Raw genomic sequence first — 25001 nt, forward strand, 5'->3', positions numbered from 1 at the left:
AGTCAGGCTGGTATCAGCAGGGCGAGATGCGGAAATGTGGTTGACTGGTCTCGGACCGGACCTCGCCAAGAGTGGGAATCCCGGACGTCTCCCAACCTGTCCGTCGACGCGGAATTAGAAACGCGAACACAGGCACAGAGGGCAACCTGACACCGAGTCCCGTCTTACCAACAACCAAGCTATTGACGCGAAAATAAGAAAGGGCTGACCGTCAGCCACCAGAGAGTGATCCCGACGCCCTCCAACTCCGAATCACGCGCGTTAAATCCCCAATCGCAAGCAAACTTTGGGAGGAAACAGAGCAGAGACGCCCACGCCCTGTCTCGTCTCATCCTTTGTTTGTTCTCGTTGCCGGAATCTGATCTTCGGCGCTCGCTGCAGCTGCTTGACCATACCGCTGGGTCTGATAGCGTTGCTCGTCGTTCTTTTTATTTTCGATTTTACAAAAAGTTTAATCAAGCTTGCGAGGCATAACACAGAGACGAACCTCTATTGCGGTAAAGCTCACGAGAATTCGCATCAACCTGACAAGGCGCCCTTTTAGCGTTTCCCGCAGACAGAAATCCGTTGGGACGAGTTATCCACTTCCCGGCGGAGTTGTCATCCACACACACCGAGACGATCCCGCCCCACGATCTTCCTGTCCTTTTTCTGAGGGCGGCCCTGTCTGGACTCTCTGTACGACAGACTTCTCCCCCCGGCTGCCCGGGGGCGGATATTTGACTCGCGCCTACGAGCGTGACCATCGACCAGAAAGGGACAAGCCTTGCTCGATCTTCAATCCCATTCCCCGTATTGTCTGCTCTCTTCGGGGTCAGTAGACTGTCAGCAATCAATCAAGCAAGTGAAGAGAGTCGGCGCCAGTGCCTGTGTGTCGGAGCTCCGGCCGGTGAGCGACGGACAAAGGAATCCATCGCCCCACATTGGCGCTCTGTTTGCTGCCCTTGCGCAAAAGGTGGGCAAGCGTCCAGGAGAGGGTGAGAGAGTCTGGAGCCGTGAACGAGCGCAAGCGCAAGGTCGAGCTGGCCAACGCTCCCTTCTTCCCTCCTCCTCCTCCTCCTACTTCTTCTCCTGTCTCTGAATAGAGTAAAGAAGTGGCCGACCTTTTATCATTCTCCTCGGCTCCCCGTCCTCTCTCTTCCCTCCTGCTCTCGCGTTTATCTTCGCTCTTCGCCCTCTTCTCAAGCACCCGAATCTTCACTCTTCGGTCCCGAACAACCTAGCTCTTGTCTTCACCTTGCAGCACTGAGACTTCATCAAAGGAACTACTATCACTACTCGCATACACATACACGCCTTAAGCGCCAGACAAGCGGCCCTACGTACCTACACAATGCCAAGCGCAACATCGCCGCCGCCGGGTCCTGACCCCACCCTCCACCTCCCGCGTATCCTCTGCCTCCACGGCGGCGGCGTCAACGCCTCCGTCTTTAAGGTCCAATGCCGCGCTCTCATCTCCCGTCTCAAGAACAGCTTCCGTCTGGTCTTTGTCGACGGGCCCTTCATGTGCGCCCCTCACCACGATATCATCTCCGTGTATGGCGACTATGGCCCCTTCCGCCGCTGGCTGCGTTGGCTTCCGGAGCACCAGGCCGTAGACGCCGAGACGGCGTCCGCCGAGATCCACTTCCAGCTACGCATGGCAATGGACGACGACGATGCCATCGGTGCGACGGGGGAGTGGGTGGGGTTACTGGGATTCAGCCAGGGGGCCAAGATCAGTGCCAGCTTGATGTACACGCAACAACAGCTGAAGAAGAAGTACGGCAAGCGCATCACGTCGGCAGGCGGCTCAGCAGACTGGAAGTTTGGCGTGCTTCTTGCGGGCAGAGCCCCCTTGATTGTACTCGATGACAGGTTAGAAGTGCCGCAGGGTGTCGGTGATGCGGCCGAGGCGAGCGTCGAGTTCCATGACTGGCCGACGGGCCCGGGGACGGACCACGTCTTGAAGCTGCCAACGATTCACGTCCACGGCATGAAGGATGCTGGGTTGGACCATCACCGGGTGTTGCTGAAGCAGTATTGCCAACCGGGTACGACACGGTTGGTCGAATGGGACGGTGCTCACCGCGTGCCCATCAAGTCGTGGGACGTGGAAGCGGTTGCGACACAGATTCTCGATCTGGGAAGGGATCTGGGAATCGTGAGGGAGGAGATTGAGGTATAGATTCTGGGGTGCACTGCATAGCATGTTGGCGGAATTGTTTGAGTACCCATTTACATTTTTTTTTTCCATATTTTCCATTGGATATCTTGATGAAAGCATACATAGATATTTTGAGAATACCAAAGTCTGTAATTTTCTGTTCAATCATATTGCACCCGCCCTTTCATCATAATGATCAGCGATCTGAACTAATTTTGGGCACTCAATTACGCGTGGTATATACGCCGGTCGACACGGCGTGGTACCCCTTCTTGCCGACCGCATGCGTCAGCTCGCTCCTCCAGTCCTCCCCCCTTGCAAGCCTCTCGACAACTTTCTCCATGGTCCACTGAGGCCTCCATCCGAGCTCCCTGACCGCCTTGGAGGAATCGTACACCCGGTCCAACCTGTCGAGGAACCTCCATCCGAGCTTCTCAAACACGGCCGCGCACCCGGGCACGACCTCCGCGACAACGGCGCCCGCGTCCGAGTCCAAGCGGCGCAGAAGCGTCAAGCGGGCGGCGGCGGCCTCGTCATCATTGTCTGCGGCGGCAGTAGCAAAAGGCGGCGGCGCAGAAATAATATACTTCCCGAACCCGATCTTCTCCGCCCTTTCCATCCCGCACACGACGGCGGAAACGACGTCGGCGATGTCGACGCGCCGGTAGGCTAGCTCGCAGACTTTGAGGTTCGCGTCGCCGGGCATGGCGGCGCGGCGGTCCTCGTCGTCGTCTGGTTCCGGAAAGAAGCGGGACGTGCGGAGGACGAGGACGGGGAGGGACGTTTGGCGGTGGATCAAGCTGCAGAGGTCCTCGGCCGCGCACTTGGTCACGCCGTAGATGTTTTTGGGTAGGGGCGTGACGGATTCGGTGATCCAGGCGGCGGGCTGGCCTGGTGCCGGGGCGAGGGCGCGGCCGAAGGTTGAGGTTGTTGAGATGAAGAGGAAGGATTTGATGCGGTCTTTATGGGCGGCTGCTTCTTCTAGGAGGACGAGGGTGCCGGTGATGTTTGTGTCGATGAAGGCTGATTTCGGATGGGAGTCGACGTGGGGTTTGTGGAGGGTTGCCGCGTGGACGATGTGTGTGATGGAGGGGTTGTCGGCGAGGATGGAGGCTATGAGGGCGCGGTCCGTGATTGAGCCGACTGTTGTTGTCGTCGCGGAGGGGAGGATGTCGATGCCAAAGGGGACGTAACCTAGGGTCGGGAGGGAGAGCATGAGGGCTGCGCCGAGGTGGCCGGCGGAGCCTGTTACGAGGACGGTGTAGGGTGAGGCCATTGCTGTTAGGATATCTAGAGTCTTGGGCCGAGTTTGGGTGTCATTGGGTGTCATTGGGTGATGCAGATGATGATTCCGAGTTTTTGTTGATGTGGTGGATGAAGGTATTTAGAGTCTCGGTGTTAGTCGTAGTGGGGTGAGTCATTGGTTCCTCGTTGTTTCTACGCCAAGCAGGAAGGGCGCACGACTAGCTCTCGAGGACTGTGTCTTATTCGACCATCCAGGACTACCCATTGACTGATTATTCCCTGCAAGGATTGGCAATTGATGTCTGTAATTCTTTCTGATGAATGCTCGCTATTGAATTCGTAACTATAGAGATGTCAATTGGTGCTGTACATCTCAAGGTCGTATTTGACGTTGCCCCCAAAGCGCATCAATCACACCAATATTACTTATCAAATTGCATTGACCCAAGAGTAGAAATGCTGCCATCTCAATCTACTGCGAGTGATTCAGCATGAGTGTGGAATCGACATCACTCCAAGTGTTCCTTGGCATGACGGCAAGTCTCTCGGCCGATGGAATATATCTCAAGAAGCCCCGTGAAGTCTGTTGTGGGGACTTGCACATGTGATCGAAACATGCTGTTAAAGAGATTGGGTCAAGATAACAGAGAAACTAGCCACACAAATCTCCCATGATAGACGGCGAGAAACTCGCTACAAGGACGCATCCTCAAAATCACCCGCCTCCAGCCGTCGCACCCTCACCTTTAAGCCTACCTTAGGCCTCAAAACAGGACTAGGATTAACAAACTCGACATCCTTGGGATCCAACGCGGCCTCAAATTTGAAATTACTCAAGATCGCCATGAAGATCACCTTCAGCTCAATCAGCGCGAACACCTTTCCGATACACTGCCTCGGCCCAGCCAAAAACGCCGCAAAGGCAAGCGGGTTGCTCGCGGGCGTCCCCTCAAGCCGATCCCAGCGGTCCGGGTCGAACTCGTCCACGTCCTCGCCCCAGATTTGTTTATTCCTAGTGACAAGGGCAGGGAACATGTAGAGCGGGGTGCCCTTGGGGATAAAGGTGCCACCGATGGTGATATCTTCGACAGGTTCGCGGGCGGCGAGGACGCCCGGCGCGTAGAAGCGGAGGATCTCGCGCGTGAGATTGTCGATGAAGGGAAGACCCTCTTCGAGATCGCGGTAATCTGGTGTGGGAGTTTTCTTGAGGAGGGCGAGGACTTCGGCTCTGGCTCGCGTTTGGATGTGCGGGTAGAGCGTGAATATGTGCGTGCCCCAGGTGAGCGTCGTGGCGGAGGTTTCGTGGCCTGCGACCATCATGTTGAGGCAGTTTTCGAGGATTTCGTCCTCGGACCAGGGTTCGTTGATGGATCTGGACTCGAGGATCATATGCGTCAGGAGATCGGGCCTGTCGCGGGTCTTTTCTACGCCTTTACCATCACTACTACCGCCGCCGCCGCTGACACCGTTGATCTCGTCAATCTCTGCGAAGCGTTCGCGAATGACTTCTCGTATACGCGAGCGGACGCCGCCACTGAAGGCGTTGAAGACGCGGTTCTCCTCAAAGGGGAGCGAGCGGGTTCCCGGGATGTAGGCGTTCATGACCATGAGGATGCCGCCGAAGAGGGACGGGTCGAACATGCGGTGGTAGGCCTGGTGGAAGAATGAGTGGGTTAGGGTTGCTCGGAGGTCGATGCCGAGGGTCCACCATGCTATGATGTCGACTGTGACGCGGCTGAAGACCTGGGACACTGCGGTTACGTGAACACAGTAGGTTAGCAAAGGGACTGTTGAGGCGAGACTTGGCTACTAGTAGGTCGAGCCGAACTGCTTGAGGCCAGACTTACTGTCTACGACGCCCTGCTGAGACTTGATCTCATTATCAAAGAGTTGAACGAGCTCTTTTGCTTTGCTTTGGAAGAGTGGAATCGCCTTCTTGACTTTGGTGAGAGAAAATGAGGCTGCGAGATTGTGATTAGTTATGAGTAAGTTCATATAACGTTAGGACGAATATCCACAGCATGAAACCGTTCAGGGACAGCCTACGCGATAGTAACTTCCTCTGAGACTTGTGCAAGTCTCCTTCAGCAAACACCATTCCGGTCCCCGTCACTTGTACAATGATGCGGGTGTTGAACTGCGCCTTGATAAATGAATAGCTCTTGGTCTGGAAGATCTCCTTAAAGACTTCCAGGTCGTTAATGATGAGGCAGTCCGCGTTGCCGAAGCCGGTAAATTTGATTAATGGCTCGTTGGGCCATTGTCGCGTCCACGAGAGGTATGGCTCGATGGGGTTTCCTGACTTGGCCTGGTTGATGAGGTCGCCGACGAGGAAGTGGTGGTTCTTTTCACGTGTGTTAGGAATAAGGTAATCCAGCTCAAATTAAGTTGTGTCATTGTTCTCACCTTTGGTCCTGGGAGGTATCTGAGGGGAGAGAAGAAGTACGGGTAGATGAAGATGTAGTACACTGCCCTGACAACGTGCCGCCCCACAAGCAGAGCGATGAGGTATCGAGCGGCGGTCTGCAAGAAAGACTCACGCAGAGTCGTCAGGAAAGACAGAGCGCCCAGAGCGAGAAGCTCATGATACCAAGTTGGCTTCAAAGAGTCCATGGTGACCTGGGATCTAGCAAGTCAGTCGCCGGACCGGTCAGATGAATGAGGTGTCACAGAGGTAGGAAGGGTATTAGGGTAATAAATGTAACATCAAGCAAAGGTGTGGAGAATCGTGCCATTGATAAGAAATCGGCGAGATGAAATGATTCTTCATCGACCATGGGTCAGAAAGTAACCCTGCTGCTTGTGCCGCAACTGCTTCGGTAACTGGGTTAGTTCCAACAACCCGGAAAGCACACAAAACACAGCCAACAAACTGCGATTTCCCCACACTGTTTGCTCCGCCATTTGAAAGTAATAGCAGCCACAAATACGTCCCGCCAATGAGGTTCTTAGTCTACAAGACATTTAATGTTTGGAGTTATCGTTCTCTTTCATTAGTCTCTTGCAAGTGATTACTGAGCCCGAATAGGAGTTGAAATTGTAAGTTGTGCTAGGTAACACAGAACGCTGAGAACGTCTCGTGGGAACGCCCACCCATGCAACATCCTTGCTCGAGTACTGTACTATGGACGAAATAGGAAAATGCTTCTTCAATTTGCGGAGTTAATACACAGCGGACTTTCGTTTGTTCTGTTGAACACCAGCGATGTGGCGACCAATCGGGCAGCATCAGTGTGTCAGTAACAACCTGACGATCGGGCCTTCTGTTGTAAGATCTTGTTCGTTCTGCAGACTTTAAGCGCTATGAAGGCATTCTGCAAGAGGATCATTTATGTGTTAATCAGCAGACTAATTCATCAACCAGTTGGAAGGCTCTTAGCGGCTATATGTTGATGTATGGCACTCTAATAGCTCGTATCATATAGTGAGAACTTAGGTGCTAAGGTTGGCTAGCTTGCCTTTCGATATCTCAATCATACGGCACAGCTCCCGAGGAGGAGATAGCCGACAGCATTCATGGCAAGGCTTTTGAGATGACTTTGTCATAGTGCAGTCGGATCCATCTGCCCACGCAAGGCGGGAGGGCCCGTACTTGGGCGCCGATCCATATGCTGGGGCCACTTTTGACTACTTGCACCTTACCAAGTAACAGTTTGCATACCAATAAGTGAATTTGTCATTGAAAAAAACGTGGTTTATTTAGGTAATAATTATTTTCAACAGTGTTCGTGTGGTGGAAGGCCATTAGCTGTTGTCAGCCTATCGGTGTATCTTCTTTCTACAAAGTCCATCAATCGATCCACATCCTTTGTCGTTGTCATGAACCCGAAGGAGATCCGCACTGCACCCACAGGCGCCAAAAGCCTGACGTAGTCGTCGACAGAGTCACTCTGGATGTCGGTGAGCGGTAACAAAGCCCTCTGGTCCAGACCAAAGGCAGCTTCTCCAGCACCAGGGTTACAAAAGCAGCCCGTTCGTAGTGATATGTTTTCGACAGATGCTTCTTTGGCAACCAGTCTCTCATCGACGACCCTTCCACCAATGTCCAAGAAGTTGAAGCAAATCGTTCCACCTCTCAGCTTCATATCCGTCGGGCCGTATATCCTGACCATGGGCGACCCGTCACTGTGTTCGAGATTCCGTAAACGATCGAGGCACCAGCCGGTGAGGCACCTGACCCTGGTATCGATCAACGGCATACCAATGTCTTCCAACCAGTCCAGCCCAACAGCAACATCTGGTATCGACAAGAAGTTGACCGTTCCATCCTCAAAGGCAGCCTCATCTGGCGCCATAATATGCCACGGAATCCCAACCGATGCCGCTGTGATGGTTCCACCGGAAAACCAAGGCCTTGAGGTGGCGAGCTTCGCCAGAGCATCGCGTCGCACAATCAGACAGCCAACGCCAGTCGGGTAACCAAACAGCTTGTACCAGCTCGCGATGACAAATTCCGGTTGGACGCCGGATCCTGCGGACAGATCGAGTCTGGAAGTCGGCAGGTACGCCGCCGCATCGAGGAGCACGTCATACCCCTGCTTCTGCGCGACGCTGATCCATGACAGCGGATGACGGACGCCGCTGAAGTTGCTTTGGGCAGGGTACGCAAATAGACCTCTCTTTTTGGATTTGGTGTTGACCGTGTCGTCGTTGTTGGTTCGTGGGGTCAGAGCTAGTTTTGCAGCTGCAGCTGCAGCTGAGCCGAATAAGCCACCTCTGCGAAGGTTTAGTGCTGACATGAGGTCAGACGGGTCTATCCTCAGCTCTGGGGCGCGGACTGGGACGTAAGTGGTTCGTGTATTTTTTCGGCGTGCGAATTCTCGGAGGCCATTGACGGAGTTGTGGTTGTCGGACGTGAGCACGAGTCTCGTTCGCCTCGTGAAGGGGTATGATTCCGCAACGAGTCTTGCAGCGCCTGTTGCGTTTGGGGTGAAGATTGCTGTGTACTCTTCTGGGGAGGCATTGAGATGGGAGAGGACGCGGGCTCGTGCCTGCTCGACGAGGTGAGTGGCGGATTGGCTTGTCGGGTTGATGGAGTGCGGGTTGCCGCAGAGAGTTTGCTGGAGTCGTGTCTCGTGCGCTCGAATCTGTGATCGTGCCGCGAGTCCTGCGCCTGTGAAGTCGAGGTAGACGTGGTCTTGCTCGTCGAGGTAGCCATACTCGGTGGCACGCAGATCATCTAATCGCGAAGTCGATACATACTCGGGGTGGCTGTCGAGAATGTTCTCCATGCTGGCCACCTCCGATATCCCAATATCGGAATGTTGGTGTTTGGGTGAAGTCCAGTCTCGATTGGGTCGGGTAAGCGATGACGATACAAGGAGGAAAGAGGATTTGGTTCAAGGAGGTAGGAAGAGGAATAAGTGCGGTAGGGCTGGTCTGGCTGGAGATGTTGTGAATACTGCAGGTACGGCGGGGCAGAAATTTCTGTTTGTATATATTAGGCAGACCCTTCTTTACTTAACGGGAAGGAAGGAAGGAAGGAAAGAGTGGTAGGTAGTACCTGCCAGATAATATTATCCCATCATTATCCGATCGTCCGAACTATTTTGGACAACCGACTCTTTGGTATGCATCCTGATCCGAATGAGAACCTTCTCCACTAGTATTACTTCCAGGGTGCCAGACATTAGACAGTGGAGGGTTGCATCGGCCGTGGACCCGGGGGTTCGGCCGGCCAGCCCAAGCGGCTAAGACCGTCGTCGAGTTCCATGTCCGTCGGGAGGGGAGCAGCAGCAGCTTCTAGGGGCCTCTCATTGTTCGTCGCCTCTCTGGCGGTGGTAATTGGTGATATTGAAGCAACAAGCAAGCTGTAATACGCACTGCGTACAAAGGTGGACTGTGCTTGGGGATATATACACCGTTCTTCTTCTTGTACATTGTTCCATTGGGCAGACTGTTGCATTTGTGCTACTTGAATGCCTGCAGTTGGTCCAGGCCACGCGGACGACTGCGTTTCTTCGAATCTTCCATACCGCCCATTCATTCCGTGCGAAAGAAGTGCAGAACGGATGGACGGGTGGCACGGCACAACGTGTTTTCTCCCTTCGCCTTTTGCGAGACCTTGTGCCTGCGTTTCGGGGAATGCTGTGGCCCACAACGTGGAATTTCTGACAAAATTGGGTCGTGGGATGTTCCATTTTGGGTTACCCATTGCTGACGGTCTCGGACTGTTGGACCAACCGGTTCCTGGGTGCATGTCATCCCGGCACCTCCGCGTGGGAAGGAAGATCTTTTGGAAAGAACATTGATAACGACACTTTGGACGAGCTCAAGAAGTGGATGAAATCCAAGACTGGCGATAATATTCATGTTACGAAGGGATGCCTAAAATTCGATATTCTTGAACATAGCACAATGTATTCCAAGTGGCACTTCGTACGTTTTGGCCTATCATAAATCTATTCGGTAAAAACCCCAGTGATTCAGACCTGGTCACGATCATGCTGTCCGGTCCGACCTGCATATGCGGCCCATGATCGTCGTTGGCGCCGCTCCAACAGAACGGAGACACCCGTTGGTAAACATGGTATTGCTGTTAAAGACAGGCCGCGTTTTCACGTGAAAACTACTGAAACGTGCGGCGGCGGTGTCTTTACGGCCGGTGTACTATGCGGCTGGAGACTCGCACTTGCATACAACTTCGCTATGAGAGCCATATATAGGCGAAAGACCGATGCACTGGACAACAGGTTGGTAACCAATGAGCGTCCATGCTCTATTTTACAATCAGCCAGCAGAATAATTTCAAAGCTCAACTCTTTATTTCATGGAAATGAACATCAGGTTTATTTGCTTGTCATCCAGCAAGTCTGTGGGGGCATCATTACCAGCTGTTTCTCGGACTCAAATCGCTGGTCTCCACCACGCTATCGTCGATCCACCCGCGTTTTTTCTCCACAAGTAGGATGTACGGCTCTCTTTACTTGGAAATACGAAAGATGGTGTGTAAGACGACTAACGAAAATGTGCAGCGTTCCACGTCGCCAGCTGAGAGAAAGCCTGCATGGGAAGTGGGCACCAGTGCAAGATCGCTTGACGCAGGCAAATGATTGGGTGCAAATTTGTCTCATTAAAAGTATGCATGTTTATCGAGAGGGGAAAGGCAAGCCGCTTAGCCCAACGCATTTAGTTTTGAGATGTGGCAACTTGGCAAGGTACTACCAAGGCACAGCTTACCGTGCTTTCATTGATTGCTAACTCCATTGGGAAGCTTTGTGAGATGGACGCGATTAGGCAGCTATCAATTCACCAAATCGAAGGACTCAACAGACAATTCTTCGCGGAGCATCATGAATCATTGGCAACTTACCAAAGGCACTATATGACTTGGCAAGACCCCCAACGTAGGCCCGCAGCGTTCGAAATCGAGACCGTGAAAGGCACCTGCATCCTGCCTGTATCCTTTCTCAAACCTCGGCTTAACACCAGTCGAGCTTGGCCACGAGGTGAATGGCTAGGGTTAAGAAGCATGAACAAGATACTGTCGACCACTAGAGAAACGCACACGTATTTGTTGGCCTCGTCAAGCTGCCCAATGTGCCTGATCAGCGTTGAGTCAGTTCTTCATGGCCCATCCTAGGCGCAAGAATGGAGCCTGGAAGCTTCCTAATATGTTACCGCCCTAAATGGGGTTTACGAAGGTAATCCCTGAGACAAGGACACGGGTGGATTATTATTCGAAACTCGCGGTTACATCGAGGTCTTGCTCTCAAAAAAGAATTCTGAACCCACCTACCCTGGAGTGGTTGGGCTTGTTCTCTGACCGAGGAGACCCGCCCTATCTGCTTCTAGTCCTGCTAAGTAAACTCAAAATGGCCAGAGAAATTGGAGTGGAAGAAATTCGGTTTCTAGGTTCTTTCCTAGACGTGTGTGATTTCAATGTACAAATCAAGAAGAGGCTTGTCTCTCGATATGCCTAACAAAGTTGGCAAGTGGATTGTCAGATTGCTTCTGCCTTAATCTCAAATGACATCAAATAAATCTGAGAAATCATGCCACGTAAGGATATTGTCAAACGCCAGCGGCTCAAGCGCGATTGCATTCCACGGTTGAGATACCCCAGTGCCAAAATTGTCCCCAGGAGGCATCTTTGGGGACGCTGCTGCTGCTGCTGCTACCGTCATTGGCATGTCCTCGGTGGTTTCACGCTGTCGAATCGACTCCCTCGCCCGATCTCGCAACGGCCCCATAGCCGCCCACACGCAACTCTTCTTCCCCCTTCGCTCATTCGCTTCCTCAAAATCAGCGAGGCAGACAATGTAGTTATCCACAGCAATCCAAGCGCGCTTCGCCTCCCTTCGTTCGGGCGAATCGACGAGCGTACGGAGCGTGAGGAACAGGGCGTACAGCTGCGGATGCTGCTTGTAGAACCAAGCGTAACCGGGGAAAAGCTTCCCTGATTGTAGCAGATATCCTTGCTCGAGCAGTTCGATGGCATTGGTGAACAGGGAATGGGGTAGGTACCGATACCTGTACTCATTTTCCATCGGCGCCGACAGCCAGGCCTGAAGCATCAGGATGAACCGCGCTTTGGATACAGATATCCGAAGCAGAGACTCCGCGGCACGACACACGTCGTTATTATTGGGTGCGAATCGAAGCCAGCGGTGAGCCATGGACGACTCCGTCTGCTGGATCTTGGCCTCTCTCGTCTGCTCGTCCGCCGCCCCGACAGCGGAGACGGCGTGGCGCAGGTTGCGGCAGAGGTCCAGGTTCATGATGGAAAAAGTCGTTTCGGTCCATTCGTCTCTTCCGGTAGGGGCCTTATCCATCTGGGGCCATAGCTCGGTATCGGTGACATTCAGCGGCAAGCGAAAGATTTTGCCGCGGTCGGCCATTGTGTTGTTGAACCCATGGCTTTCGGGCGCCGTGGCGTCTAGGGCTGTGAGATGCCACCAGAGACGACACCGCATTTCCGTCTCGAAGGGACCCAGGCCGAGACGGGAGCCGTCTTCGTGCACGCCGAGGGACTCTGCTATTCTGATGGCGAGGCCGGTGAGTGTCCAGATGGTTCGGCCGGTATCGAAGGTTCTTAGCGCAGTCTATGTGTATGATCAGCATAGTCAAGGAGTATTAGTGAAGGAAGACTATCATACTAGGTAGATTGCTAGAGCCTTCAAGCCCTGCACGTTCGGATAAAGTAAGAACTGAGCGCTCGTGAATGCGCCGTCTATTTCTCGCATAAAGTGGCGCAGGAGAACCAACCTCTCGGTTCCTAGTTGCGTTGCGACCTCGGTGCTAGACATGCTGGTGATTGCCGCAAAGGCAGTAGCATAAAGCAGAGCGAGAGTCGTGTGGTCCGCTCCTTGAGGCTTGGCTGCCACGCCGAGCATCACTGGCTGGATCGTGGGTATGTGAAGTATTTTCATCAAGGGATCAACATTTTGCAGATAGATGATCCATAGCCTGGTGAGGATGTGAGGAGGTACTGATATGATTTCCAGGTCTGATCCAAAGATATCGGTGGCAGCTATGCCGTTGTGGGGAGGTATATGTTGAGTTGTTGCGTTAGTAGCAGGATCTCTTGTCTTGGTGCCGGCTATGGGCCGTTGTCTAGGCGGGTCCTAGGGAACATCAATATTGTCTTTAGACTAGAAGTTGCTGGAGCCATTACCCCAAGAAACAATCCGACAAATACTGAATCGTCTACAAAGTTTCCTCTCTCGCCATCTCCAACAAGAACTTCTTGTGATGGCAGGATCGGTGGGGCCCGGACGTGGTCCGTCTCAGGCTTGCTCTGTCCACCTGAGTCTCCCACTGGGGCTCCGTCGCGAACAGAGGAAACGAGATGGGATAAGAGGCCTTCAACTCGGGCAAGTCGGTCAAGAACTTCCTGGTTCGTCGGTTGTATAATTTGCCCTGGCGGGAGTTGTGACGATGACTCATTTGCTTGATGATTTGCAGGAGTTTCGCAAAATGATGGCACGTTCGGATCGCATGGCGAAGAAGACTTGACCGATCGAGCATTTACGGGGGCCCTTCTCGTTCTAGCCTCGAACACACACGAGAGCTGTAAGCGGGTGCACTGCGAGCAAGGGAGGCCCCGATTGCAGCGAACCTTGCGATCGCGACAGGGCTTGCAAGAAGGACGGTCTCGTGGTCCTAGACGTCTTTGGTCACTCATCGCAGGTTCGTTCCAATGGATCCAGGCAATGGTGTGAAGAGAGCTTGTAGTCGGTAAGATGAATTTGCTAAATCGAATTATGAGCTAGAGTCATACTGACCGGAAAGATGATGATAGCGTTTGAGTCTCGGTGCGCCTCCCGAGGTTTCCCCGTGTGCCCCATTTTGGCCGATCGGCCGATCGGGTGAACCTACTATAGTCTAAGTGACGAAGTCGAGTATTTCAAGGGAATGTTGAGAATTAAGAATGTACTTGACCTTTAAGCCTCTATTATTATCTGTTCAAGCACACTCTACCTCCAATTTATACAATGGGTGTTGTTGATACCAATTCGCCCAACGATCTTGCCGAGTCCGACCCTGTGTCTGATCTCGACAGGGGGGTGGTGGCATGGGATGACCAGCATGACACCCAGAACCCAAGGTGAGAACTACATGGCAACATGTCGGACGCCCTGTGTCCTGTTCTAAGTCTAGAGTATGCTCATATGTTACAGAAACTTCCCGTCGACGAAGAAATCTACCATTCTGGCCCTGCTTAGCTGCATGATAGTGCTTAGGTTCGGAGCTCAGCCTAGATGCTGAAGCGGATAAAACAAAGGACTGACGCTGTGCCTTTGGTAGTTTCTTGACATCTTCAATCATTGCGCCAGCTGCTTCGAGTATTGACTCTGAGTTTCACAATGATTCATCTACAGTGTCTTCAATGGTTACAACTATTTACGTCTTTGGCTACCTTGTAAGTAAAGCAATTTCCTTTGCTAGGCATCACTTTGCAAATCAAACATTGTACACGTGCTCATCAACCCTTCCTCAAGGTCGGACCTCTTCTTCTATCACCGCTCAGCGAATTTTACGGTCGACGCGCAGTATTCTACTACGCCAACATCTTCTACACCCTCACCCACGTCGGCAGCGCCCTGTCCCCCAACATCGGAAGTCTCCTCGCCTTCCGCACAATTTCAGGCTTCGGCGCCTCAGCATGCTTCTCCGTCGCGGGAGGCATGTTGGCAGACCTTTACGACGTCCACGAGCGCGGCGCCCCAAACGCAATCATCACGACCGGGTCTCTATTCGGGCCCGTGCTCGGGCCCTTGTTTGGAGGTATCATCACGCAACGCGCAGGGTGGCGCTGGATCTTTTGGACGCTTCTCATTGCCTCTGCCCTCGTGACGATCCTGATGAATCTGCTCACCCCAGAGACGAATGCGCATATCATTCTACGCCAGAAAGCGTTGAGGATCGGAAAAGAAACTGGGAGGACGGACTTACTGAGCTGTTATGATAACCAGGTCGGAATATCGTCCAAGAAGAAAACCCAAACACTTGGACAAGCACTTCAACGCCCCTGGACGATGCTATTCCGCTCACCCCTCGTGCCGGTCTTTTGCATCATGACGGGCTTCATCTCCGCTCTCCTCTACATCCTCCTCACATCCACATCCTCCTTCTTCCAAGAAGTCTACGGCTGGCCCCTCGAGACAGCCGGACTTGCCTACATAGGCCTCGGCTTCGGAAGTCTAATCGGTCTCCTCCTCTTCGCCAAAACCTCAGACCTCATCGCCGCACTCCTCGCAAAGAAGAATAGCGGCGTGTATGAGCCAGAGATGAGACTAGTCACCGCCTTCATTCCAGCCCTGTTCATCCCCGTCACGTTCTTCTGGTATGGCTGGTCGACGTACGCGAGGGCGCATTGGACCGTCCCCTTGATCAGTTTGGCGCCGTTTGGATTTGCTCAGGTTGGGATCAACGCGTCTTCTCAGGCTTACTTGATTGACGCCTCTGGGCCCTATGCATCCTCTTCGTATGCTTGCGTTGTATCGGCTCGCTGTCTTATAGGTGGATTTCTCCCTCTGGTTGGGCCTAGTCTGTACAGGAACCTTGGCCTAGGATGGGGCAGTTCGGTGCTCGGTTTTGTTAGTTTGGCCATGGTCCCGATCCCTCTTCTGTTATATAGATATGGGCAAAAGCTTAGAGAGAGGAACCCTCTGAACAGGGCGTAGATAGTCACGGTGGCCTCTCGCTGCACAAAGTTTTGTTGTGAGTCAGATCTTTACTGTCAGGCAGGGGCATTGACACGAAACCAGCTTGGATCTGCAACGCCAAACAAGGAAGCTTTATTTCTGTTCTAGGGCTCAGGTCTAAGCATAGATCCTTTCTTATTCCAATGTTTACTTAGCCAGCTCGGCCTCAATCGCGGCAAACATGAAAGACCCGCTACCACGGTGATCGTTCTCGACAATCGGGATGCTGGTGTAGTACTAGAAACTCCCGTTAGCAAAGCAATCCTTACGAGGCATCTCGGGGGAATTAACAACTTACCTCGAAACTCGCGTTCGAATTCAAACTTCCAACTTGTACCGTGCCCGTGAAGCTGATGAGCCCATTCTTATCATCCCGGATGAAGTCCCTCACAAGCGCCTTGTACGCCTTGAGCCCGACGTCCTTGTACTTGGCCTCTAAGAACCCATCTCGGACACCGCGCAGCAGACCGTACGCAAACATGGCCGCGGCGCTCGACTCGAGGTAGTTGCCCTTGCGCGTCTGGTACCCCTCGTTCATGATGAGCCACCACCCTCCCGACGCATCCTGGCTCCTCGCCAGCCCGTCCGCGAGGGTGACAAAGTACTTTTGCAGCCGCGCGTATCCCGGCAGGTTCTTGGGATAGACCTGCAGCGTATCAATGAGCGCCATGAAGTACCACCCGACGGCCCGGTTCCACACCAACGGGCTCGCTCCTGTCACGGGGTCCGCCCAGACGGCGTCCTTTGCCTCGTCGTACCCGTGCACGAGGAGATTGGTCGTGTGGTTCCGGGTATGTTCCTCAATCAGATCAAACTGCAGTGCGATCTCCCCCCACGCCGTGGTATTCCCCTTCTCGAACAGCGAGACATACGTCGCGTAGAACGAGTCGGCCATGTAAATACCATCCAACCACATCTGATCCTCGTAAATCGGCGCGCGATGCCAGAACCCACCGCTGGGCGTCCGCGGCCACCGGTTCAGCTGCTGCCGCAGCCCGTCCGCCGCGATCTTGTACTTCGCTCCCGCTGTAGTGTTGCGCTGGTAGAACCAGAGGAGGTTGTTGCCGATGCGGATGTCGTCGAGGGAGTACCACTCCGGGTCCCAGCCGTCGAGGATGCCGGCGTCGGAGACGAGGGAGGAGACGGCGGTCTCGGCGGCGCGAAGGAGAGTCGCGTTGGAGGCGGCGGCGGCGACGCGGGCGATGCCTTCGTAGAGGACGGCTGGGCCGTAGCCTGCGTCGATGGGCGCTTTGCGGGCGACGAAGGAGGAGGCGAGCCAGGTTGAGTAGGGGCGGGAGGGGGCCTGAGCTAGGGCGAGGGTGCCCGCGAGGGCTAAGAAGGGAGCGGAGGCGCGCATCTTGGGTACTGGAAAGGATGAGAGGAGTTTGAAAGAAGCCCAGGGAGTCTAGCAGTGAGTCTCCAATAACACTGGATGGGAGGACCAGATGTGTTGGAATCACTACTATGGACTTGCTTGCATATATACCTCTTCGTAACGCCGTACCCATCGCTCATCCTTAAACGCAGTCCGCAACGTACAACCGCACCATGGACAAATTCTGGAGGCCTTCATGACGACTTCAGTCGTCCCCCAATCTCCGGTGCGCCGATAAACATCCGCAGTGCATGGCACATGCAAGCAACTGCGCCTCGACAACAATCAATTGAGCTCTCTAGTTGGACAGACGAAGACGTTGCAAGAAGTCAGGACCCCCAAACACCTCTCAATGGAGGAATTTCGCAAGACCTGTTGGTGGAATTAGCGAGGGGGAGCAGAAGAGGGGAGCTCGATGATGCACTGCATCATGCACCGCCAAGGCGGAAAAATATAACGACGTTGCAACGGACTGCTTTGAGCAATGATGGTCGTCCCCATCCCCCATTGAAGCTGTTCTCCAGCCGGGGGAGAGCGTGGGGAGGCAAAGGCCTAGGTCACGTTTCTGGTTGATCGCGTCTCGCCCCGGTCAGCAACAACTCTCGGGGCATCTGTCCTCAAAAGTCCAGCATCGGCTCGCTCGCCAAGCCTCCGAATGTCACCAAGCGGCCAGGGCCATCTAATTAAGGGGAGGGCCGGCGCCATGTGACGGGCGGCGAAGCCGATCACGGCTCCGGGGGTCGCTCAAAAACGGAGTGAAAGGTCGCAAGCTAAAATCATCCCCGGAGCCGTGTAGAGGCGGGGAGAGGATCAGATAAGGGAGACGCGGCGGGGTAAGCAAAACATCGCGATTCCTCTCAACGGCAACCGGCGCCCGCGGCATCCAGAGTGGATCCATTCACCACCACTCCACTCCGTACACTCCAACACTCCGGGCGGTAGTGGAGTCCCGTGTACTCCACACCCAGTCCGCCCCGCCCGCCGCAACACTCGGATCTAACGGCACCGCCCTGTGGCCATCATTCCCGCCCAAAAACAAGCCCCCCAAGAGCTAGGCTGGCACGGTTGGGGTGCGGAGGAACGGGAACGCCAATCGAATACCGTCATTTTCCGCTGTCATAGTCGCTTCCCTTACCTCTGGGACAGCTGGGACACGGAAACTGCAAAATGCTGACCTTGCATGCCCCCCAGAATCTTATTTCAACACCCAGACCTCTGGGACCTTCTCTCCTCCACCAGGAGCCGATCAAATCCACCACCGGGCAGTCCAAGCTTCTGATTTAGGCTTTCTCGGTTACTTTGTTGGTACTACCTGCTTATTCCTACATCAATCCAACATTCCCTCTCGCAACTTCGCTTCCCAAGGCAGGGAATCGCCTCCCACAACGGCTTCTTTGGAGAACATCGTCTCAAGTTTGAACGGGAGGAATAAGACACCACCACCACCTACACGGACTACTGAAACTTCGAACCCAGCCACATGTTCAAACCCAACCCGGCATGACATCGGCACCCCAAACAGCGAAATAAGGTTCTTGCCGCCCCCCGGAAACAAAAGCGTCCTAAACCGTAAACGTTCGCTCGGTTGTCGTATCCGTGCGAACCAGCCTGTCAAAGCGGACAAACATTCAAGACCAAAAAAAAAAAAAGACCGAGCAACTCAAAGGAAAACGTCTTGAACACATTAAAAACATTCCATTGCCGGCTTGGCAAGGCAAAGACCTCGGTAATCAAATGTAGCATTTGGCTTTTGCCCAGGCCAACCAGCCGTCAGAATGTCTTGATATGGAAACGAAGAACCGGACGCACCATCACCATCAAACGTAGGACAATTGGTCATCGTATTCTTCGAATAATGCCATTATATGGAGCTTATTTTCTTGCTCTTGTGTTCGTAAGCCTAACATCGTCCGAAGCCAACAAGTTATCCACGTTGTCTGAACGGGGACGGTTTCGCATTGTTGCGTTAAACAAAAGAGAGAAAAGAAAAGAGCCCACGGAACTCCGCCACTTGAACCCAAAATGCTCGCCACATCATGCGAGACTTGTACTATTCACACACATGCCCGCAAAAACCTCTTTTTCTTGACCTGTTTTCTCTCAATGCAAAAGGTAACGCATGAAGAATATGATCCAAGCCATAAGCCATTACAAAAGAGTTTCTAATCCATCCCTTCCCCATCAAAAGCATAATGCGCCATTTGCAAAACAGAGAAAGATCGGCATTGAATTTCGTAGCTTTCAGATCTCATCAAGAACCGTGCTAGGCTTCCACTCATTGGTATCAATCGTCGCCTCGGGATCAGTCCAGTTGACGGGCTTGTGGATGCGCAAGAGACGAAGGAAGTAGTCCTCCACGACGAGCAGGTTGAGCAGCACGCCGTTGCAGTTCCAGGCCAGACCGCAGACAATGGCACCGGCAACGGCGTCGAGGACAAAGTGGTTCGCGGTCGCGACGATGGCGGTGAGGATCAGGGCCGGGTAGGCCATGCCGACGGCAACAATGGCGAAGCGCTTCCAGGGCCGCGAGCGGATCGAGGGGAGGGGCAAGGTCGCGACGGTGAGGCCGATGAGCAGGGAGTAGCCAAAGTGCAAGGAGGGCATGGCGGCTGTTCTCCTGTTAGTAAGAGATCCAATGTAAGGGCTGCAAAATGGATTGGGTGTTCAAAACTCACCATACTGGTTGCAAAATTTGTTCGTCGTCCAAACGCTGCTCTCGCCGGTAGAGCTATGCACGGTATCCACGAAGCCGAAGCTCTTGGCCTCGCCGGCATCGGGGCCGTTGTAGTTGGGATCGCTCAAGAGACGGGGAGGCATGCAGGGCCAGAGTGTGAAGACGACAAAGGCGAGCAGGTTGCAGGTGGCCATGGTGCGGCGGCGGGCCTCGTACAGAGCGGGGCCGGCCGAGTTCCAGCGAATGTTCTCGTTGCCGCCGAGCTTGGCGGAGACGGCGCGGCGCTTGCGGGTGGTGGTGATAAAGTAGAGGATGACGAGGAAGAGGATGGTGCCCGGGATGTGGATGAAGGAGTAGATGCGGTTGATCCAGTGCATCACCGTGGGCATTTGCAAAAAGTACTGCTGGACGGGGACCTCGATGAAGACGTGGAGGCGCTGCTCCAGGTGAATGAGCTGGAGCGCATGCTTGCGCGCCACGTCGACGGTTCCCTCGTTGAGGGTGAGCGCGGTGAAGGCGCGGCCGACTTGGTACACCTAAAGTTTGATTGTGTTAGCAGAAAAGGCCAGACGTAATTGCCGGGAAGACGGCATTAGGAGTTTTCCACTTACCCAGTAAATCAGGGCCCAGTACCATGCCTCGACCAAGAAGGGGAACTTGCGGAGGACTCGGCTGAGAAGTCTGTCCTTGTATACTCTGGTGTTTGGTGTCGTGACGATGCGCTGGTATCCAAAGAACTTGATCCTACGAGAGCGTCGCGGCGGCTCTTCTTGCGGTGTCAGTGTTGATGATGAGCTCCAGGCACCGAGAGAGAGGAGAGACTCTTCAGAGTCCGGAGTCGAGTTGCCGGAACGGCGCTCGTCGGATCGCTTGTGCTCGGCATCGTCGAGGCCGGCTCCCTTCCATCCCAGGTTGTCGTAGGCGTTGGTGTCGCCAATATTGCGGTTGAACCACGTTCCTCCAAACAAAAGGGTGATGACCACCAAGGGCTCTGCCACGGCACCGATACCCATATTTCCTTTTGTATCTTTCTTTTCTTTCCTTGTGTGACTGGTGACTGACTGACTGATGACGGAATAAACAGCCGACGATGGAGACGGCGATTAGTGAGAGAGGTATGAGGAGACTGGAGAAACTTGGCTACTCCAGTTGTGACTGCTGCCGTGTGGTATTTGAGGGCGCGGGAGGTTCGGCAAGGGCCACAGGTCCCGAAGGCTGGATGCGTGCGGGTGGGATGGATCTGACAGTCTCAGTTCACCGGTGTGTGCTGGGCCAAGGTCCAATGAGAGAGGCGACCGGAAGGTCGGGGATGTGAGTTTAAGATTGTCCGTGTCAAATGGGGCAATTTGAATGTCTCCTGAACTACTGGGGATTTCCTGATGGAGATTTAAAGTGAGTAGTGTACGGAGTATGGATAAGTGAGAAGAGGTGTAGTAGTCAAGATTAAGAAGGTAGACCTGTCGAGCGGGAATGTCGAAAGGTAATCAACAACAAACGGGGGAGCTCGAGGTAGCGACGTTCATCACGCAGCATGGATCAGATGGATCTGTTAATAATACCGTAATAGAACATGGACTTTCGGCACACTTTGAGCAGAAAGCCCAGGCTCGGCACAACCCACCAAGCTGGACCTTGACCGACCGTATACAGATTTACCGGGTTGGTGGCCTTTGCACTTTGCGTAAAGGTAAGGTAGCGAATCCAGCAGCCCATGCCATGCATTGCGCATCCTCCTAGGCTGTCTTCGCCCTCCTCGTCCTTCCTCGCAAAGTTCGCACTCCCACCACCCGCCACAGTCCACATCAGCGGGCTCCGCATGGCTCCGAGGTGCTGGGGAGGAAAGTGAGGAACTCAAGCTCAAGCCGCGCACCTGAGGTCGAATTCGAACCCACCCTGGTCCCTCTCGCAATGGCCCCAAGTGGATTGTGGATGGTGGGAAAGGCTCTGCTGCCCGTGACCAACCCTGTCCATGACACGGAATTCCGATCTGTAGCCAATAGCGGGTTGTGGGCTGTTGGGCGGACGGGCTGGGATCCCTGACGTGGACGAATCGCCCGCCAAGTGCCGCGGGCGCCAAGGGTTACATCTTCCTTTTGTGTGCTGCGTCTTTCTGTCGCCCTGTGTGAGATGAGAGCTTTTGCTTGGCTTGATTGGTGTGTGGGCGCACCCGGGAATTCAATTCGCACCCAGAGAACGTCCTTTCAGACTCTAGCTTGGGTGTGTTGTCGGTCGCCAACGGCTTGGGATGAGACAAGAGCGAGGACTGTAGACTCAGTAGGGAGCAGCAGAGTGAGAGAGAAGACAACAGACGAAATGTCGCGTGCTCCCTCCAAGTTGTTGGCAGCTCACCGTTGCGGTGCGGTTATGCTCTTAGCTCTGCATGTTCCGAGCTTGGCTACCTGACGTAGGTAGTTTGTTCTGTCAAGCACGTCCAACCACGAAACAAAGTCTCTTTCTTCCTGCGCTTCAATTATTCCGTCATGCTTCGAAGCTCAGGTCCGTTCCCTCATACTCTCCCTTGTTTCCCCCTTCCGTGCCCTCCAGCTTCTCTGGAGGTTCGCTGCGGCTTCATGCCTTTGCGGCTTTGCCTTGACTGCGTACTTAGTACTCCCTTCAGGGGGAACATGTGCTCCGACGTCCGCTTAGGGAACGCGGCTCTGTTATCAATCAGGCGCGCGTCCGCTAGAGGGAAGGTGGGCGTCGGAGGGATCGAAGATGACGGAGGGCATGCGACGAGGCACACGACACCGTAAGCTGACAGCCGACCAATCAGACAGGGGATCGGGCAACATGGTGGAGCGGTCTGCATCCGCGACATCCGACAGAACCGTCTTGTCCTTCTTGAGTTCGTGGAGACGGGTCCGTTCACAGCCCACCGCTTGCAGGCATTTTCCTCCCTCGTGTTCAACGGCGGGAAAAGAAAGACAAAAACCCAGCGCAGAGGTCGCACAATTTGTCGATTACTCCGTGGAGATCCCCCTTGCCATGGAAATTGGCTCTTCTGCTGCGTGCCGCCGCTAGAATTCCGCTCCGCTCCTATGGATGATGACCCTCCCTCCTCAGGGGCTTGCGTGTTGGGGTTTCCAGTCCCTAGGTATTCTTGGGAGGCGTTCATTACCGCACTCATCTGACAAACACGCGACCTCGACCATGGCTGAATTTGCAGGTTGCGTATGTCTTTTCGTCTTTCTCCGCACCTAACATAAAGACCTCTTTTGCATGCTGCCACCAAGTCGTCAGCACCGTCGAGAGCTGGAGAGGCTAGCTGGCAGATCACAAATGGACTCAACAGCGGTGGATGGGTGACACAAAACTGTTGGCCGAATCCCAATCGTCCTCCCCCACGCTTCCCACGCTTCGAACGGGGTGTCGGCGTCCAAAGAGATGCCGCCGCCATGCTGTGCCTGCCTTAGATCAGTGATGAAAATTCTCGACAACCCGACTCTAATTTCAATGGTCGGTGGCATGCTTCTGCAGGAGGGTGGCTTCATTGATGATGGGAGGGGCCGGCGCACCCGCCCTTCAATGCGAGCTCGACAAATTGTCTTGGCATACATCATCACAATCCGCCATCGCCGACCCCGTGGTCCGGCCATCCTTTGCTCGGCGATTTCCTAGCGAGACTGACAAGGGAAGCGAAAAAGCTTTGTGATGGTTGATAAGGTCGTAGTGCCTCTGCTGACCTTGTTCGCCTAGCAAAGCTTCTTTGAACTAAGGCGGATATCTCTAGCCGGGGCTTTTCGTGATATCTGAGCACTCGACGCCAATGATGGCGTTTATCAGTCTCCCCGAGCAAAACGTTATTCAACTTACCCCAAGTCTCGGTGCAAACATCAGCCAACGTCGTTCGGCGACTTCACCTAGTCCGGATTGGGTGCGTTCATGTTGCCTCGTCATTTCCGCGTTTATGCGATGAACCCGGCCATCCCGCGTATTCCTTCTATCCCGTACGGATACTCGTTCAGCCCTGCAGATCGTCGCCGGATGCTACCGAAGTCCATAGTTCGCGACACCTCCTAAGCTGGTACCGAAGCACCAGCAAGCCAGCATGGTGTTTGAAATTTCGACTGTTGGACCGTCGGCGAAATGCCCAATCCCGGCCGGCTCTTGCGGGCACTTGCCATTCAGCTATACCCGTTCAGGAACTCTAGGAGGTCGGAAAGCTTGCCCGCTCCGTTCCGCTCCCTCCGGATTATTTAACCCTCAACAAATGTTGACCCGGCATCGGCAACTAAAACCTCCGCTCCTCGGCGCCGACTTGCGTAAAAAGATTTCTATGCCGACGCCGTCCGGCCGAGGACTCAGAACATGTGCCACTTGTGCAGAGCAGCATCCGAACGACTTCTTTGGCGCTTCATTGCTGGAGGTGTGCTGAAGCAATGCGGACTAAACATGCTGTAGATGAACCAGCGCCGCATAACACCAATGAACAGCACTGCTGGCGACGGGAATGCGAAATGACCAAACCTTCAGCATTTGACATGTGACGCTTGATAGTAACGGTGGAGCAGGTCGTACATCCCCTCATAGGTGTGAGGATCGACGGCAACGAAGAGTCTGACGATCTAGGACATGCTGATGAAATAATTCTTCATCAGCGCCAGAGAAGTTGACTAATAGCGCAAGCATAGATATGTTGCGCGATTCGTCGATAGTTGGGCTGCCTCTTCCTTGTGTTTGTCCTGGGCAGTTTGTTGGAGTAACCATGAGGTTTCCGCTCTGGCTGGTCCAGTAGTCCCTCACGTCGCACGTATCCATTGAGGCAAACATTGCGGCCTCATAGGACCACCTGGAGAAGAATCGATCATCAGCAGAGCGTCTGTCTCGCACGATGGCCTATGCGTCCTTGGCTAGGGAACTCTCCATTGTCAGCTCGTCGGCTGAGACAATGAACTTCCATTTCGAGCACCACCACTCCGTAGTACATGTTTGATGCCCAAGACGACGACAGTCCGGTAGCGGGTATTATCGCTGCAACCTGGATGGATGGACCTAAACGACAGTGGAGGAGCTTGCGATATCAGAGAGAATGCTCTTTGTCGGCCGGACCGTTGCCAGCATCGTTAAAACCTTATGAGGGTAATCGCGTCGGTCGTGATCGAGCCCATATGGATCTCCATGCGTTGAGAGGAGGAAGAGGAAACGCGTTCGTGAACTCGCACATCGATGGCTCTCCATCAGAACCAGAGCTCATACATAGCTGCAAGTCTGAGAGTTCATAACCTCCGTGTTTGACTTTTCTGGCCAGCGCCGCTGTCTCGACAGGCAATCAACCTAGATGTATCGTGATTCCTGAGTTGACATCATTGTACCGAGCTGAGCACGAGCTTGGGATATAGCCTGAGTATCGTGAAGTTGATCTATGTACCGTTCCGCGTGGTTTGCCTCGAGAGCTAGATCCCGCTGAAATCC

At 53.9% G+C, this 25001-nt stretch overlaps 9 protein-coding genes across 9 annotated transcripts; 2 read left to right on the top strand and 7 right to left on the bottom strand.

The window, feature by feature from the left end:
- The first annotated feature begins 1039 nt into the window (after positions 1–1039).
- Positions 1040–2268, top strand: BDZ83DRAFT_455270 (citrinin biosynthesis oxidoreductase CtnB). Its single transcript, XM_060503182.1, has one exon. The coding sequence runs from the start codon at positions 1334–1336 to the stop codon at positions 2165–2167; it is 834 nt and encodes a 277-aa protein (XP_060361763.1). The 5' UTR covers positions 1040–1333; the 3' UTR covers positions 2168–2268.
- A 101-nt stretch (positions 2269–2369) lies between these two features.
- On the bottom strand, positions 2370–3422 carry BDZ83DRAFT_584650 (uncharacterized protein; the record flags this gene model as incomplete). Its single annotated transcript, XM_060505779.1, has 1 exon — positions 2370–3422. The coding sequence occupies one exon, from the start codon at positions 3420–3422 to the stop codon at positions 2370–2372; it is 1053 nt and encodes a 350-aa protein (XP_060361764.1).
- A 270-nt stretch (positions 3423–3692) lies between these two features.
- Positions 3693–6004, bottom strand: BDZ83DRAFT_677485 (cytochrome P450; the record flags this gene model as incomplete). The annotated part of the gene is made up of 5 exons (XM_060511170.1): positions 3693–4815; positions 4858–5142; positions 5239–5352; positions 5438–5735; positions 5798–6004. The coding sequence occupies 5 exons, from the start codon at positions 6002–6004 to the stop codon at positions 4085–4087; spliced, it is 1635 nt and encodes a 544-aa protein (XP_060361765.1). The 3' UTR covers positions 3693–4084.
- Positions 6005–7066: 1062 nt separating this feature from the next.
- BDZ83DRAFT_631219 (aminotransferase class-V) lies at positions 7067–9041 on the bottom strand. Its single transcript, XM_060508893.1, has 3 exons — positions 9020–9041; positions 8895–8968; positions 7067–8818 (listed from the first exon to the last, which is right to left on the bottom strand). The coding sequence occupies exon 3, from the start codon at positions 8620–8622 to the stop codon at positions 7108–7110; it is 1515 nt and encodes a 504-aa protein (XP_060361766.1). The 5' UTR covers positions 8623–8818; positions 8895–8968; positions 9020–9041; the 3' UTR covers positions 7067–7107.
- Positions 9042–11334: 2293 nt separating this feature from the next.
- BDZ83DRAFT_455455 (uncharacterized protein) lies at positions 11335–13575 on the bottom strand. The gene is made up of 3 exons (XM_060503183.1): positions 13008–13575; positions 12490–12957; positions 11335–12435 (listed from the first exon to the last, which is right to left on the bottom strand). Exons 1-3 carry the CDS (start codon positions 13515–13517, stop codon positions 11356–11358), a joined length of 2058 nt encoding a protein of 685 aa, XP_060361767.1. The 5' UTR covers positions 13518–13575; the 3' UTR covers positions 11335–11355.
- A 252-nt stretch (positions 13576–13827) lies between these two features.
- On the top strand, positions 13828–15519 carry BDZ83DRAFT_584667 (MFS multidrug transporter; the record flags this gene model as incomplete). The annotated part of the gene is made up of 4 exons (XM_060505781.1): positions 13828–13940; positions 14014–14076; positions 14141–14255; positions 14335–15519. The coding sequence occupies 4 exons, from the start codon at positions 13828–13830 to the stop codon at positions 15517–15519; spliced, it is 1476 nt and encodes a 491-aa protein (XP_060361768.1).
- Positions 15520–15687: 168 nt separating this feature from the next.
- BDZ83DRAFT_721932 (glycosyl hydrolase-like protein family 88) lies at positions 15688–16897 on the bottom strand (the record flags this gene model as incomplete). The annotated part of the gene is made up of 2 exons (XM_060512422.1): positions 15688–15777; positions 15839–16897. 2 exons carry the CDS (start codon positions 16895–16897, stop codon positions 15688–15690), a joined length of 1149 nt encoding a protein of 382 aa, XP_060361769.1.
- A 1978-nt stretch (positions 16898–18875) lies between these two features.
- On the bottom strand, positions 18876–20863 carry BDZ83DRAFT_455511 (uncharacterized protein). Its single transcript, XM_060503184.1, has 3 exons — positions 20201–20863; positions 19591–20125; positions 18876–19524 (listed from the first exon to the last, which is right to left on the bottom strand). The coding sequence occupies exons 1-3, from the start codon at positions 20600–20602 to the stop codon at positions 19157–19159; spliced, it is 1305 nt and encodes a 434-aa protein (XP_060361770.1). The 5' UTR covers positions 20603–20863; the 3' UTR covers positions 18876–19156.
- Positions 20864–21779: 916 nt separating this feature from the next.
- BDZ83DRAFT_455554 (uncharacterized protein) lies at positions 21780–23443 on the bottom strand. Its single transcript, XM_060503186.1, has 3 exons — positions 23403–23443; positions 22867–23338; positions 21780–22811 (listed from the first exon to the last, which is right to left on the bottom strand). Exons 2-3 carry the CDS (start codon positions 23183–23185, stop codon positions 22096–22098), a joined length of 1035 nt encoding a protein of 344 aa, XP_060361771.1. The 5' UTR covers positions 23186–23338; positions 23403–23443; the 3' UTR covers positions 21780–22095.
- Positions 23444–25001: the final 1558 nt, after the last annotated feature.

This window comes from Colletotrichum acutatum, assembly GCF_030867785.1.
Source record: "Colletotrichum acutatum strain CBS 112980 chromosome Unknown BDZ83scaffold_91, whole genome shotgun sequence".
Classification (NCBI taxonomy): domain Eukaryota; kingdom Fungi; phylum Ascomycota; class Sordariomycetes; order Glomerellales; family Glomerellaceae; genus Colletotrichum; species Colletotrichum acutatum.